General features: G+C 31.6%; 1 protein-coding gene across 3 annotated transcripts in view; it reads left to right on the top strand.

Moving 5' to 3' along the window:
- The window catches only part of LOC143253300 (serine/threonine-protein kinase B-raf-like), a 78046-nt gene continuing 60866 nt past the window's right edge, over nt 1-17180 (top strand). The window contains exon 1 of one of the 3 annotated variants that reach the window (XM_076506952.1): nt 1-133. In XM_076506952.1, coding sequence (XP_076363067.1) covers nt 5-133 — 129 coding nt within the window. In that variant the 5' untranslated portion in view covers nt 1-4. The remainder of the gene's footprint in view (nt 134-17180) is intronic. The other 2 variants (XM_076506955.1, XM_076506953.1) reach the window with 2 other exon arrangements.

The raw sequence follows: 17180 nt of genomic DNA, 5'->3' as shown, positions 1-17180 counted from the left end.
CAAAATGATTCGTTCAGACACTACTGATCACGTGACGTTAGTTATCAAGATGGCGGTTGCTGTGTCAAATCGTAATCTTGACTCTCCCAGTAAGTCATTTAGGAACGAAAAAAGTGGGACTATTTATGATGAGGTATGACTTTGAATAAATTTCATTGAATTAGATGATTAATATAACTAATTTAAAGTAGCAGTTATAACAACCAGATTACGCTAGTCAAGACCTGTTGTTAATATTCAATCAATCATTGAATAAATGTAAATTGTGGTTTTGTTTGGTAATATTATTAATACGAACTGTATGTTGTATTAATAGTGCTATTATATATCACGATTACATGATCTAAATTATAATTCAAACTACAGATTAAAGTTTTCATTATTTAAATTATAGTGTAATTTTTGACAAATATGAACTTGATGATGAAGTTGAAACAATTTCATTATTATCAGGAATGGCTGGTTATTTTCTACAGTTGTAATGAGCAAATGGTGGGAAGGCTAATTTTGATGTGTTTACGTACACGAATTTAAACATTTTTCACAGTTTTTTTTTCATTGTTTGAGTTATCTGATATGATCAGCGCTGTGTATATGCACCTTATAATTAATTAATGTGCTATGAAAAGAATTATATATATAAAATTTTATATCAAAGTACCATTTGTAATCTTGTACTTTTGGAAAACTTCTGAGAGCAGAGTGTACGAATCATTTTGTAAATGAGAACTGATTACCATGGTGATGCATCAACTCCGCTATTTTCGCTTTTAGCAGAATAAATAAGCCTTTCTGATATCAAAAATTAAAAAGTAAATTATTTCAAAATTATTAACAGAAACAAATCCAACATTCAATTCGTATTTCTGACATCCTACTTATTAATAAGTATGTTTTTTTCAAAAATATGTTTGTTTAAGCTGACAGGTTATATAAATGAATGTGAGCAATAGCATACATATTAACTTATTTTTTGAAATGCATGATTCACCAAAGTTGAAAAGATAAACAAACATGCCATTAGTGGGAATTGGCATAAAAACATTGTGACAAGGGAGGAATTATTTTGCCATGGCCTTAGATGTGATAAGTAAATTTTCAATATATCTAACAAATCTAGCTTAATGTTTTAATTAAAAAGTAGAGAGTTTTTAAACATTTGGACAGTAACTCTATCCAAATAGTAACAAAATATTAAATTGTCATAAGTAATGTAATTTCCAAAGTATATTACATTTTCATTATTCCTCTTTATTTTAACAAAAAATACAGTTTTACTCACAGTTACTTATTGCTAGCTGTAGCTGCAAAATTATGTTTGTGGTTTTTATCTCAGTCTTAAAGAATGTTATCACACAGGAAGATCTGCTTTTTATTAATTACTGTTAAGAATATATTTTTATTCTATGAAAAAGTATAAATTTACTTAGTGAGAGTAACTTTGTTGCTAAATGAAGTTGTTGAACTAAGTTGTATTCATCTAAGTTTTAGAAAATATCACTTAGGATATCCCACTTTTTATTAAATGTTAATAGTATCTCTTTTCAAACAAAAAAGTTTTTTTATATAAGTAAAAGTAAGATGTGTAAGTTTATCTACATGTAAAGAGTAAGCACAGTTGCAGTTGTACATTTTAATTAAATAAAAACAATATTTTAAAAACACAGTAAAGAATTGGAAAGATATAGATTGAATTAATATAGGCACAAAATAACAGAAGTCTCTTTAAATTTAGTAAAAATAATAAAATTATTTTTAAACCAAAATCATTTTTTGTGAATAATTAATTTTTATGGTAAAAATTAAATAATTCAAATTTTGTGAACAATCAAACAAAAACTATGTACAAATGAAAACATATGAAATACAATTAAGAATATTTATTTGGAGGACTAACTTAAGTTTCTATAAAACTTTGTAATAATTTAGCATAAAGCTTGTCAAAAATGATGGGGAAGTATGACTATCCTTAACAACCCCATAGTATACATAACTACACATTTTGTAATCATGAAATAAATGAATTAATGAAAATCAAGCTTGACCAAGAAAGAAACAGAAAAGTGCATTCGAGGCAGTCAGACATCAGTAAGTTCCTTTGTGAGCCAATCAAAATTAAGTTTATTAAAATGAATTTGTTGCATATTCATAGAATAATTGTCAGTAAAAATCAATTAGATTAACAATCAGCGATGACGAGAAAACCCACTTGTAGAGAAAAATATATATGTAAAAACAGCTGGTTTGGGTTGAGAAAATTTTTTATCCAGAGGAGTGAACAATGTTTTAACCTTATTTGGTCATCGTCAGGTTCACAAAGAAAGAAAGAGGTAACTGACCGATAGCTAACCACATGTTTGAAAGGGGTTGTGTAAATGAGTGTAGGAATGTAGAGGGCATGCTTAGATTGATTATATTTATTAATATAGGTATAAAGGTGTTCATTTGTATTGGTTTATTTTGGGCTTGAGTTGTTGTATAAGTAAAGCTTCTTTAATATAGCGTTTGCTTATGTTTGTTTCTTTATTTAGTATTTGGGTGTTTTCTATGGTTATGTTGTGTTTATTTGATTTGCAGTGTTTGAAAACATGTGAAGGTGACTTTTTGTGTTCTTTGAATCTGGTTTCTATTTTTCTACTTGTTTCTCCAATATAGAAGTCGTGGCAGTTATCACATTGTATTTAATAAATAATGTTGGTTTGGTGTTTTTCAGTGTAGTTCTTACACAGTATAGACCTTAGTTTTGTGCTTGGTTTTTCAATAAATTAAGTATTAACTGGAATGTCATATTTTGATCCTAGTTTTTGCCAAATGTTGGTTACTTTTCTGCTGATGTCGGGAATATATAGTATGCAGCAGTATATGGTTTCGTGATTTTTTAATTCGTGGGATGTATTTGCTTTTTGTCTAGGTATGTGCGTATAATGTTTTCTATGGTTTGTGGAGGAAACTTATTGATGCTGATGAAGTATTGTTTTATTTTGTCTAATTCATCATTAATTTTATCTGGTGAGCATAGTTTTATAGCTGTGTTTATTTGGTTTCTTAGTATGCTGAGTTTTTATTTTGTTTCATGTACTGAGTCCCAAGGAATGTATAGTCCAGTATGGGTAATCTTTCGGTGGATTTCTATTTTAAATTGTGTATCAGTTGTTGTAATTTTGAGGTTAAGAAGTGATATTTGATTGCTTTCTTCCTGTTCACATGTGAAGTTTATTTTGGGATGTTTAGAGTTAATGTGATTGAAAAAATTAAGTGTGTGTTCTGTAGATGTGAATCCCACAATTGTGTTGTCTACATATTTGTACCAGTATAATGGTGGTGCAATGCTGTGTTAACTGCTTGTGTTTCAACTTGTGTCATAAAAATATTAGCTAGAACTGGTGATACTGGGTTGCCCATGTTTAGGCCATTTGTTTGTAAATAGTTGTGGTTGTTGAACATGAAGTTTGTCTTCATCGTGGTGAATTCTATGAGGGTTGCTAATTGATTGCTGGGAATGTCTATAGATGGGTTAGGGTCTCGGATGTAGAGTTCCAAGGTTATCTTGCAAGCTTCAGCAGTTGGGACTTCTGTAAAGAGGGATATAACATCGAAACTGGCCATTAAGGCTTTATGGTTAAGTCAGTTACACAACACCTTTCAAACATGTGGTCAGTTTTGACGTTCTTTGCTCCTCTGGATAAAAAAATGTTCTCAATTCAAACCAGCCGTTTTAACATATATAGTTAGATTAACAGCTTCTAATATGTATAGAAAAGCCAATTCATTTTAGTAACACAACATTACAAAGATGGCTTTTATGTCATGTTGCTTAGCTACAGTAGTGTAATCTAATGTTGTTAGTTAATGTACTGAAAGTATAAAATGAAATGTATAGACAACAAAACTGGAAAAAATATTTTTTGGTTTCTTAATTTAGAGTCTCTATTAATTAAAAAAGGTTTGTTTTTAATAAACATTGATTTTATGACAGAAATAGCATAATTTGGAAATGAATCAGAATTTTCACTTTCATGGTAAATTATATGCTCTTGACTCTAGGCTAGGTGATCCCAAACCATATCTTTAGGCTTAATAAATCAATACTAACTACACTTTTAAGGTTTCATGACATGGCTCCCTTTTACCCTCATCACTAAAATCATAATGGGCAGACAGTAATTGAACTATTCTATCTGGAATAATGCTTATAACTCCTATTTTGAGAATCAAGTATGATATGTACACTAGCTTTCATATAGATTAGATGTCAAGACACTCTTAAAGATAAATCTTCCAAAAGAAAAAAAAAACAACCTACTGACAAACACTTTTAGGATCCATCATTCAAATTACAAGTATAGAGTTGTGAATGAGTAGAGTAAGAAGAAAATCAAATGTGCCATTTTTTTCAACCAAACAGTTCACCACAAATGACAACATTTGGAAAGGACTGGCTGTTTAATTTCATTACTAAGTGACACCTAAAGTGTTCTCTGTTTCTCTGTAGTTACAAGGCCATACGTATCAGTCAATATGTTGTTTTGAAAATATTTGAACAAAATGTGTATTTTTTTTATAGTAAAGCCACATTTGGCTATTTTCTGTGTACACCAAGGGTAACTGCACCCTGATTTCAGCATTGTAAATCTTCTGACTTACTGCTGCCTCCTGGAGAAAATTGAACAAAGTAATTAAATAAATAAGCCTGTTATAATTTTTCATTTGTATAAATGTAGCATATTTTTGTATAATACCTCAATTTTAGCAGTTGTCATGAAAAGATAAAAATTCATATTTGCACGTTACAGAGTTTAGATAGACAAACAATTGGATTGACCATCTTCTTAGCAATAAGTGACGTCTACATTATTTTCAAAGGAACATCTAAACTGAGAGCTAACAGAAGCAATCTTAGCTGTGTAGGTGGAATGATTTCCTGAAGGTTAGGAAGATTCATAGTTTATGGACTAGTTTGAAAATTGTTTTGTAAGATCTACCCCCATATATATAAACCAGTGTTTGTTTGATTTGGAATTCACTTTGTGAAATTAACTCATCTGTCAAAGAGAAATCCATGATTGTTATGGATGCAGCAAACACATCAACCTTGAGCTCATGTAATTCATAAGATAAAAAGATTGTTTTCTTTGTCTGCTTTGTAATACTTCATGAATGCAACTTCTAGTTAGGTATTTTAAACCTAAGAAAAGTACATCTTATTAAAGAAATGTATTTTCTCATTTTGATCCTGGTCATCAATTTACACACAGAGAATCTATGAAATTTATTGGGGTTTCATATTCCAAAGACTTGTTTTCTGATAATGTAATTTCTACATTTAAAAACTGTTTAGCTTCTTTCATCTGGAATACTGTGTAATCATTTGAATCTATTTCACCTCTACTTCAACAATTATAAGTGCTAATGGTCTTGGAGTAGTGATGAAATAAGTAGCAAAAACATCTCAGGTGATGTTGTAGAGATGTGGATGATAAGAAGGCATAATCAGCAAGGTTTTCATTATTGTCTATCTTGTTTCAATGTTATGCTTTGACAAATTTCCCAAAATTTCATCAAACTTAAAATTCCAGATAAATGTTTCAAAAAAACAAACAAACCACCTGATGTCAGATGAATTAGAAGATAGTTTTGACAAAATTGAAATGAGGAGGAGATAATCAAATACAAATTTCTTACATCTTGAACTATCTGGTCAGTGGTATTCTGTATCCACAGTCAAGTAAAATAGCAATAGAAGCTGAAGAAAATGTTCTTTTAAAAAAATCATGAGATGAAAGTTTTACAAAGTAGTTTTATACAAGGTCAAAATAAAATTAACATTTGGTACAACATTCAAATTATAAACTCAAAATTCAAATGAAAACAGAAAACATAAATCCTAGAAAACCAACAACAATTTCTACCTTTCTTACTAAAAAGTTTCCTCTCTTCAGCACTTCTACAAAAAGTAAATAAAAAAGCAATAAAAGCCAGATTCATTGAGCTATGATTATACTATAGACAAAGGAAACTTGAAAGTGAAAATAACAACAACCAAAAAATAGATAAAATAGTCCATTAAGCTGGTTTAATTTTTGTTAGAAAAAAAGAAAATAAGTGTCAAAGATGATACATGCTTTTCATGTTTGGTTGTTGACATTTAGTTTGGTGAAAAACTGCTTTGAATTAATTGTCAAAGTTCTGTCTGAAATGTGTGGTCCCCAAATTCCAGAAATTGGTAATTTTTGCTAAATGTATACTTGGCAGTCAGTGTTAAAAGAAAAAATCTGTATATTGTTTGTTTATTATGTGCTTGAAAAAAAGTTCATAGAACCCTATTTTAAGTTTGTACTAAGCACTTATTTCAGGAACTTGGTTATATTAAAACTTTGATTAGTTTCTTTCTCTATATTTTCAGACTTAAATTATTTTTAACTTTTTAAATTTAGTTATTGCATATTATCAAAGCTGTTATTCAGATCAAAGTTGATTATTTATTTTAAAGCTAAAAGAAAGGTGATGTTTCCCTTTATTCTGTAACAGTTGTGTGTTGTTGTTATTAATGAATATCAAACTTTCATGTGAAATGATATGAAATAATTTTGTTTTTGATTTTAAATTTTCATACAAATGTTAAAATCATTCTCTAGATTCATTTTTCCAGTTATAAAAATATGCCTGATTTTCAATAAATAGATTTCTGGATATCGGAAATACCAGACTCTGACACAATATTATGCTTCAACTACAATCTACTCAATACTGATGATAGAAACAACTGAAGTAGATTTTAAAATCTTATTACTGGAAAGCTTTAAGACATCTTTTGACGTGTATAAAGTTACGGTTTTATTATAACTTCTGATATACCTTGTTTTTGTTCTGTGCTCCCATCTAGCAGTAATTAATGTAATATGATAATTAACTTGGTCTTACTACATCTAGTAGAATTGTGGATGTTATGTATAGAGCTTAAATAAAAGCATAAGAGTCACAGGTATTTTTATTATTTATCTCTAAGTTATTGCTAAGAATATTTAATTACCATTAACTTTTTTATATAAATCAAATCTAAAAGTTAACCTGGTAATGAACAAAATTAATTTAATATATTGTCCTTACTTATAATGATCAGAATCCAATGGTTAATCAGTTGCTTAATATTTGTTATATTTGTTTTTAGCAGAGGTAAAATTTTCCTTAAAGAAGTACATGTACACATTTTTGTCCAGAACTGTTCTCATTTGATATGAAGTATCTTATTTTCTGTACCTAATCCAGGAATTATTTAAATACACAGTTAAGAAATATGAAAGGTAACAGAACTTGTTACTAGTTTCCAGAAAAGAAGTGATACACTATTTGGCCTTCCCAAAGGTTTCATGGAGCTTCAGTGGGTTCCAGCAGAAGTTCACTGCTGATCATTATCGTAATTCATCTTATTTAATAAATAATAAAACTAACTGTTGTTTGAAATGCATTACATATTAGTTACATGAAGAGAATTAAAAACATGTCATTTAGATTATCTTTAAATTCTGTTTAGAAGATGATTAAAAATTTTCTTTCGCACAATATATGTAAAGTTGAAATGGCATTTTTTGTGACTTGTTCTAATACAAAACATAATTGATGGACAAAATATGACCATTTGGTACTTATGTATAACCACCCTTGCGGAAAATAGAAGTTTAAATTCACCCTTTAATTTGCAGGAAATCATTGATTTCCTTTTAAAGTGCTGGTCTCCATTATTATCTGTGGCAACTCATTACATAAGTGAGTCATCATGTTATAGAAATAAATTGTTTTAACTTGAGCCTAACCTGAACAACCTTGAATTGATTGAAAATAATAATAAGAAATAGAAATGGCAATATTTCAACTACTTGGATAGTTATAACTGAAAGCTATAATAATGGGAAATAATTTTAATTAATTAGTTATTTTCAGGACATAATCAATCTAATCATAATTTTGACTACTTTAGTTAATTACTCAGTTCTTTTGGCTTGAGTGACTTATCTTTCATTAGGGCAAAATTAGTCTTGCTGTTGATTCTCATTTACATGAAGCCTGGTGGTTTGAGAGCTTGACTTGCCATCTGTGGATCACAGGTTTGAATCCTTGTCACACTGACCATGCTCACTCTTTTAGCCACTTTTCATTGGCAAAAGAGTAGTCCAAGTAACTGCTAATGAGGGATGGCTAGCAAAGATAGCCCTCGTGTAGCTTTTTGCAAAATTTGAAGCCGGAACAAAGCCATCTATATGAAATGTATGATACAAATTACGATAACTGAAACTCTGGTCATTTTTAAAATATTTGTCCAACTTTTCCATTGATCCAAGACATTCTGTAATGTTTCCACTTCCTCAGTACGTTTAAAAATTCTCAATATTTTACTGTCAATAGTAAATATTAGTAATTATTTCCCTGTGAATATCATCAATGTAAGTAAGAAACAATATAGGCCAGGTACTCACTCATAAGACATTTCATTAATAATAAAAGCACAATTTGACTTTGCATCACTATGTTTTTTAACCCTTGTGGTCACTGGGACATCACTAATGAATCTACAGCCAGCTTTCTTCATCTTTTTCATTTTTCCATTGCCCTCTGGGTGTTGATGAATTTAAAGCCTGTTCACTCCTTGATGTTGTCTTCTTACTTCTTCTGTCTGCCACTACTTTTTTTCCTTCTCATGGTACCTTGCAAGATGGTCTTTATCAAGTCAGATTATCATAAGATGTGATTTGACAATGGTCAGGATATCTTTGTGTGGTCTGATGGCTTGTTGGGTCTCGTTTCTAACCTCTTCATAACGTGACGAGTTTGGCTATGCTGTATTTGTAACAAGGTTTTGATATTTCTAATCTAACCACCCTACAACTTAAGTAACTAGTTTAGAATAAATTATTGTACTTGTTGCTTTTGTAAGTTTTAATTTATGATATATGTTACTAAATGATTTTGTGAACTTCCTTTCATCATAACCTGTAGAATTTTCCTCCCTACAAAAGTAAGACTAATTGTCCTATGATTTCAGGGCAACTCTTACTCCCTCCCCTTTTAAAAGTTTGAGTAAGTTTCAAATCCTTAGATACCTTTCTATTCTTTGTTTACCCAGTAAAAATGAAAGAGCTAAGCTTACATATCTAATGTTTAAAATCTTGTGGATTACATTCCCTGGTTGTGGTGCTATATCTACTTTTAATCTGTCAGTCTTTCTGTTTATCACCAATAGTTTGATATTACATGGCTCAGGTCAATGTTGTTATTTCCCACAGAATGCTTAGGGTCTTTCAAAATTTGTAGTGCATGCTCAGGTTCAATAATACTGATGTAAAGTTTGATATATCAAATTATACAAAATGTTTGTATTCCACCATCATATTTGAAGCCTATTTTTACCTTTTTTGGTTTGCTCATCTAAGTAATACTAAATGGCCTTGATTTATGCTGTAATTTTCTTGGGGAGTTCTTACTAGGATATTAAAAGAAATAAATAAAACAAGTGCCAATTTAACATATGAAAACAGCACTTATTTTTTCTTGGCTGTTGATTTTTTTACAGTTTTTATTTCTAATTCACTTCATTTTTATTCATTTTGCTTATCCACATTTTCAAGTAAATCTGTGTTATTGGTTTTTTATATCAGTATAAAAACAGTCATTCAGGTTCTTTCTCAGCTTCTAGAAGTTAGTTTTTTTATGATGTTTTTCCATGATAGATAATTGATGAAACTTTGTGGAATGGATGGCAACTGCCTTTCGAAACATTGTCCTCCACACTCATGTTTCTGCAATAGCAGTTGCCATTCATTCTACAAAGTTTCTTTATGAAAACTCTGCCTAAACAATCTATCAAAGAATGATAGATAATTATTGTTCTAGTTCCAGATTTTCATTTTCAAGAGGTCTTTTTAAATTTGTCTTAATTTTATACTTTTTTGGATTTGAATTAGATTTTAGATTTGAAGGTAGTTTGGTGGAGATGAGTAATAACATCGAATTGGGTAAATGTGCTCCCTGTGCTTGTTATTGCTGATGTACAAAAATAATAATCATCGTCTGAAATTCTCCCTTATGTTTGCTTGGTGATCAAGGAAACACAGTGATGCAACATTACCAAATTTTGTTCAGTTGGAACCCTCAGTTTCAACTTTATGGTAACTCATATTTTATCTGCAGCACATTTCAATTTTGAAAATGTCCAAATTAAAGTGTTTCTTCAGCTTAGCAAACTAACAAAGCCAAAACCAAGAGGAAAATTCAAAGACTCCAAACTCCCTGATCAAATGTACTGTCTTTACCACCAGAATTATTAACTTGCAAGACCATATAGTTCACCAAGTAAAAAAATGTCTTTGAGAATCAGTTTTTTCATGTGTTTCAGTCTATAAGAATTTAGAATATTTGAACATAACTTTAAAATATACAAAATTCAAAATGTTAATCAAGCAATACTTTAAGGTGATAATCAAATATACATAAAAATGTTTTCATGTAGAAATAGTAATTCTCCATACATATAATGTTATTACTATATTATAATCAATTTTTAGAAAATGTCTATTCAGATATAATTTTGAGAAGAGAAATTAATAATTTCCTCTCATATGATGGGCATTTAGCTTGTTGACAGTATGTGAGGAAATTTCTGATAACAAAATCCATAATTTTTTCAGAATGGTAGATGTGCTTTCTGATACAGTACTTTCCTCTTATCACAAGGTTAGCCTTTTCTTTTATGTGATGCCCTCTGTATGCAGACTTTTATGATGTATACTGCAAGCCTTTTTCATTCTCATCTCTCTCCAATTAGTATCAAAGATTTCAACATGTCTCTCGTGCAAGCTTTCATGTGTCATCTCTCCACCACTAGGAGAGCACTACTATCATGTGACTCCCTCTGTGCAACATTATCATAACATCACTTATCATTTGGCAGTACTTGTGTTCAAAACTCTTTCTTTTTGCTTTACTCCTTGATGTGGTTTAACAAAACTCTTTCTTTTTGCTTTACTCCTTGATGTGGTTTAACAAAACTCTTTCTTTTTGCTTTACTCCTTGATGTGGTTTAACAAAAGTCTTTCTTTTTGCTTTACTCCTTGATGTAGTTTAACTTAATTTATTTATGGAAGTGTTTGATTCACTTGTGTTTTGCTGTAAAATATTTTGCTTGTTTGTTTGGTGTCAAGCATGAATTTCAAAGTAAACGTTACTACTTTGGGTACTCTTATTTGTCTTATTTGATAACATAATTCAGGCCTCAGATGCAGGCACCCATCAGGAGATTTATCAGGCTTTATTTCCAGAGAGATGATCATTTTATCAGTTAACCTTTGTCTTTTGTTGTTGCCCCTCTTCCTCCTGAGCCTTTTAAGTCTGATGAAGCTGATCAGGATTTTGACTGTTTGTCCCCTTCCTGGATTTTGCCATGCCTTCCCCAACTCTACCTGAGGATTCTCTTAGGCCCTTGCTGACTTTCTTATATTTCATTTTTCAAGTATATGATGTTTGGTCTATTGCTTCTATTTCTTGTGAACCACATCTTTCCCCATTACTTCTGCCTCTCAACCTTATTTAGTTTTCTACCATCGCCTGAGATGCAGGTTCATATGAGGAATTTCACCTCTCAGATAGGTAACAATGTTAGTATTGCCTTGTCCACCCTCTCTTATCATAGAGTGGACTGTCCATATCTGATCCAACAACTGTTGGGCTCAGTTTTGCCTATTTGAGGGGCAGAACCTGAATTTCCCATTCATCTTACTAATGCCCAGTATTCATGCTTTATCCTGATGACTCTTTTGCAGTAACTCTTCTCATTCATCTCTTATCTGAGGCTCTTCACAGGAACCTTGAGGGGTTTCTGGGGACATCCTCTTCCTCCTCACTTCATTATTTGCCTGCTTGTCATCTTTGGCTCTGGCACTGCAAACATGGTTTATTTGTTGTTGAGACCTAATGGGTCATGATGCTATGTTGTCACAAACCTATTTTTTAGCTTCTTATCTACAGGACCTTTCTGTTTTGGGGATATTTTGTGTGACATTATTCCAGTGTCTTTGGATTGAGGGTAGCTTTGGCCCAACAACAGTCAACTCTTTCTTATTTGATGACTTGTTTGTTCCAGTTGGAGCTAATCATGGTCCCGATTTGTGTCACCTAACCCTCTCCCTCCCAGACCTTGTCTGTTCCTCCTTCCCACAATGCCCCAATTAGTTGTTTTTCATGGATAATTTTTGGGTCCAGCGGGAGGACTCTTTTCATCTCTGTTGTTTGGGAGTTCTATAAGTATCATATTAGAATTATTTTTTGTTGAATTATTAGAACAAAAACAATTTCTTTAAATTTCTTTTATTGAAACAAAAGAGATTTCCTAACCTTTATGATTATTTTTCACCATGCAGATAAATAATTTAATCTGGATTATAACTTCCTGATACTTTTTTAAAAATTGGGTTTACAAAATCTGGAACACAACTGTTGTTTTCTTTATGGCAGGTTTTTCAATTATAAACATTAAAGATGTTGTGACTGCTAGAATGTATGTACATATGGAATACTTGCTAATAAGAAGTTTGACAATATGAGTTAAGAATAAAAATCTTGCAAAATATTAAGAAATTCCTGAAGTTCAAGGGAAAACATTACTTGTTCAATTTTGCAATAAACCCATTTCAACTTATGGTGCAATCAATCTGCCTGTAGACATATTTCTGTGAACTTTAATAACTACCAATTGGCCTGTAGAAGATGCAAACAAGTTTTGTTTTGTTTATGAGAATCTCAACCCAAGTTCACTCCATATTTTTCTAACCTTTACAGTGTCAATTATCCTGTACACTTTTAGCTAATTCCCTTCAAATGAAGCACTACTATATGCTTACTCTCATTGCATTTATGAATAATTTTATAACTTTTTAATTACTATTTTTATAATTTTCCCTTAACAAAGGCAGTATAATACTAGTGATACCTAACATGCTAACAGCACCTCAACTTAAACCTCCATTTCTAACAAGATATTGCAGAGACTACTAAATATCTAATATTGTGATGTACATTTTAATACAGGTGTATCACTAATATGTACAGGAAGATAGACTAGATAATTCCACTTGTTAAGTCATTGTATGTATCACGTTTCCATAAGGAGAGTATATGTTAGAAAAATGCAGTTTTTCAGATTTTGATAGGGATGGTAAAGGCATTCATATTCCCAAATGTCCAGGGCAACAGAATTTGTCTGAGGGACAGGTTGTGCCAGTTGGTTAAAAAACACTAGTTAGATATCTAAGGAGCCATGCAGGTTCGTGAAAATTTTGAGCTGCAAAAATGTACATCCACACGTATTTAAAAATATGCACATCCAATCTCAAACCCAAACTACATATATAATAATAATAACTCTTGAATTCATAACTTCTCAGTCTTACATGCGTGATATTCTACATGCTGTCCTGTAAATCTAAATCACCAATTATTAAGAAGTAGTGACATACATGAACAAATATGTAAAGATAGTTTGGATACAAAATGCAATATGTGCCATTCCAGACAAAACTGAGCTGCTACTATACATACATATATATTTATACCATTGGTGAAAAGCCCATATTTACTGGTAAGACAGTATTTTGAAATATTAAAACATTTGATATAGTGATATAGTTACATATAAACATAACAAAAACATTTACCAAATCTTGAATTTTATTGTGATTTGGACTGGTGTCCAAAAATTTCACACTTCAGTTGACTTCATATAAAAGAAAAGAGGAGATAGTTTTTTTTGTCTATTTGTTTAGTATTTAGAAATTCAAAAGCAAATGGATATATGTGGCTGTTCCAGCTTTATCACTGATTCATTAAACTTCTTTGGAGGTTTGAACAAATCCTTATCCAGTAACATATTGATTGTACTCGTAATGAGGATTGATCTTTGGAAGGTTTTTGAAACTTTGATGTTTGAATTATAATCTTCTTACAGTTATAGAAACAATGGCACTTTTGAACAAGCCTGTATGAATGTTTTAAAATTTTCAGTAAATTTATGACATTATTAATTTTTGTTCATTTCTAAAAATTTTCAGTAAACATATGACATTTATTTTTTTTCCTTTTAAAACATTTTAAAAAATGTTTAGCAATTTGTGAGTTGCATTTTTAATTTATCATTAAGAACATTCAAAAGTTAGTTTTATTATTGTTACTAACACAGGTAAATTATTGCTAAAGAACACCTAACGAAGTTGAGCTGACTTAGCAATATTACCAGGGATCAAAGCAGAATTGACATACTAATTTTCAAGTGTCATGAGTGTTAATGTAGTTATTATTATTTAAGAAATGTAATGCTGTATATCATTATACAGGGTGTTTGGAAAGTCACTGTGCACTTATATATTTATTAACAGACATGTTTCAATATAGAATACAGGAGGTAAATATGAATGACAATTATAAACAATGTTAAAAGTGACCCCCGTTGGCATCAATACAGGCTTGGATCCTTCTTATTTTGTTTCTAAATACCAGTATCAGTTGCTGGCTTGAAAAAGACTAAATGAATGCTGTTATCGCTGCTTTCAAGTCATCCAGTGTGCGCGGACGATCTCGATACACTGCAGATTTTGCTACTCCCCATAGATAAAAGTCTGGTGGATTAAGATCTGGTGAGCATGGGGGCCACACATCTTTGGAAATAATGCAGTCTCCAAAACTCCTTTAATAACTGCATAGATCTGTGAGATGTGTGGGCAGTAGCACCATTCTGTTGAAACCATGTATAATTGATTTCATCACTTGTCATCTGACCGATGAAGGTGTGAAGAATCTCTGAACAATAGCGCTCGCTGTTTATTGTGTTCATAAAGAAAATAGGGCCAACAATTCGACATCTGGAAATCACAACCCACACACCAACCTTGAAATCATGTAGGAGTGTTTCATGCAAACTGTGAGGATTATCTGATGACCACAACCTTGAATTTTGTGAATTAACGTAACTCAAGAGATGAAACCTTGCTTTGTCGGTGAAAAAGGTCACATCCAACACATTAGCTGTATTCTCTTCGATAAATCAGGTAAACCATCTGCAATATCGTGTTCGTTTTTCATTATCAGTTGCTTCCATTTCTTGTACTGTCATTATTCTGTATGGGAAGAGCTTTAATTTCTTTCTGACGGCCTCATGAGCAGTTCCAAGACCAATATCATGCTGCTGAGCTAACTTTCATGATGATTTTGATGGACTCTGCATCACACTGTCAGAAATATCCAACAGTTTCTCCTCCAATAGCTTTGCTGGCCTTCCATGGCATCTGGCATCATCTACTGATCCTGTTTCCCAAAACTTATCAACAAGGTTACGAACTGCATTGTGATGTGGAACAGGTGTATCTGGAAATTTTTCAGCAAATCTCTGTCGCACCACATCTGTGTATCTACCACCTTTTCAGAATAAGTGTTTTCGATGAGCTATACACGTTCTTCAGTTTTTAAAACCATATTGAGATCAACATCTGAAATATAATAAAATATGATTACAAAACTGCACAGTGATTTTCCGAACACCCCATTGTTACACTGTAATATAGGCACTGAACTATATAAATTTAATTCTGTAAATTACTCTGGTTTATTAAATTACATACAACCTTACATCTTATTTAGTATGTGAGAAGTTCTAGCTAAATGTTCATAGAAAAATAGCCCAGCTTGTGTGAATATACCACCATTATTGTATTTGTTTAGCTCTACTAATCTCAATCCACCCATAGCATATATGAGTGATCTTGATAAAGTTTATTTTTTGGTCAAAGTTGAAGAGGGGGTGGGGCTTATTTTTGGAACAAACTAAAAATGGATAGTTCTTAAAAGGGAAAGATAACTTTAAAAACATTAGTGTAGAATTTGATGAAAGTCAACTATAAAATGTGTGTGTGTGTGTAGTTTTAAATCTGTATTTATTTGTTTAATTATAATAGTTATTAACAAACAACAAGTGGGAACTGATTTGGGAATCTCATTTAATGAAAGGCTTAGGTAATGAGACAAGATGAACTGGATACTTCTAAAACTGGGAAGCTGTTGGTGTACATGTGTAACATCTAAATATATTATATTGTAACATTACCTTGAACAACCATCATTATCTTTTTTGTATCATAATGACATATGGAAAGATATGTTATCAGTTTTAAAGTTTAAGGTGTTAAGCAATAAAAAAATGGAGAGTTTAATTTAAAAAACAGTTTTTGTTAAGTACAATGGCAGTTTTTTTTAGGATGCCTTTTTTCTTTGTAAGAGTAACTCGTCCAGTGATCTGTTGTCAACAACTTAAATATGTTGAATTCTTTGAAACAGTGTATTCCTACAGTCAGGTTGAAATAACAAAAGCATGTGTTATATACTAACAATATATTTTATAATATATATATATATGCGTGTGTGTGTGAACATTAGAATAACAATGCACATTAAATGTTAAATGGTTTAAGTTTACTGTATAAAACAAGAAGCATCAACATAATTGGGCCCCTCAGTGTGGATTCCTGTATATGGTGAGAGAACCTCCCTGAGAAGGTTCTTTTCTTTCAGTTTATCTCCTCTGGGATCTAAACATCCACCCATGTGTTTGCTGTGTGTGGCGACCTGTGAAGGGGAGGAGAGGATCCTCGTGGTTTAGAGGTTTAATCCTAACACACCACTTTGGCCTTAAATTCCTGTAGACGGGCAGCCTTGGGATGGCCCCTGTAGGGTCATTTGGCTGGTCCACTTGGGCTAGGGTTAACCAAGTATAAGTGTTGGATGTTCTCAGCAGGTGTTGTGGACATTGTATCTGATGCTGGTGTTTGGGTATAGTGGTCATGAAACCCTGGTAATGCTGCAGTGTCATTGTTTGACATTGTAGTGCATCCCCTCATAGGGCTCCACGATGGGTGGGGTCAGTAGGCACTGAAACATGGTAAACAACCATGTGTTGAAGATTCTGAATAGCAATCTTCAACATCTGTAACACCTCTACTTAATTTTATATAGTACATTCTTTTTCAGAGAAATCTATAGGGCAAATGTCTCTTTTTTTTTTTTTTGTTCAGAAGGGACTAGAGGGACTTGCTGACTCTCAAAAGTCAGTCAGAAAGCTTTGCTCTGGTGACATATTGGTGGAAACATCC

Source organism: Tachypleus tridentatus, chromosome 6 (assembly GCF_004210375.1).
Source record: "Tachypleus tridentatus isolate NWPU-2018 chromosome 6, ASM421037v1, whole genome shotgun sequence".
Classification (NCBI taxonomy): domain Eukaryota; kingdom Metazoa; phylum Arthropoda; class Merostomata; order Xiphosura; family Limulidae; genus Tachypleus; species Tachypleus tridentatus.
Note: the sequence above shows the minus strand (reverse complement) of the source record. Positions and strands in the feature narration are given on the sequence as shown.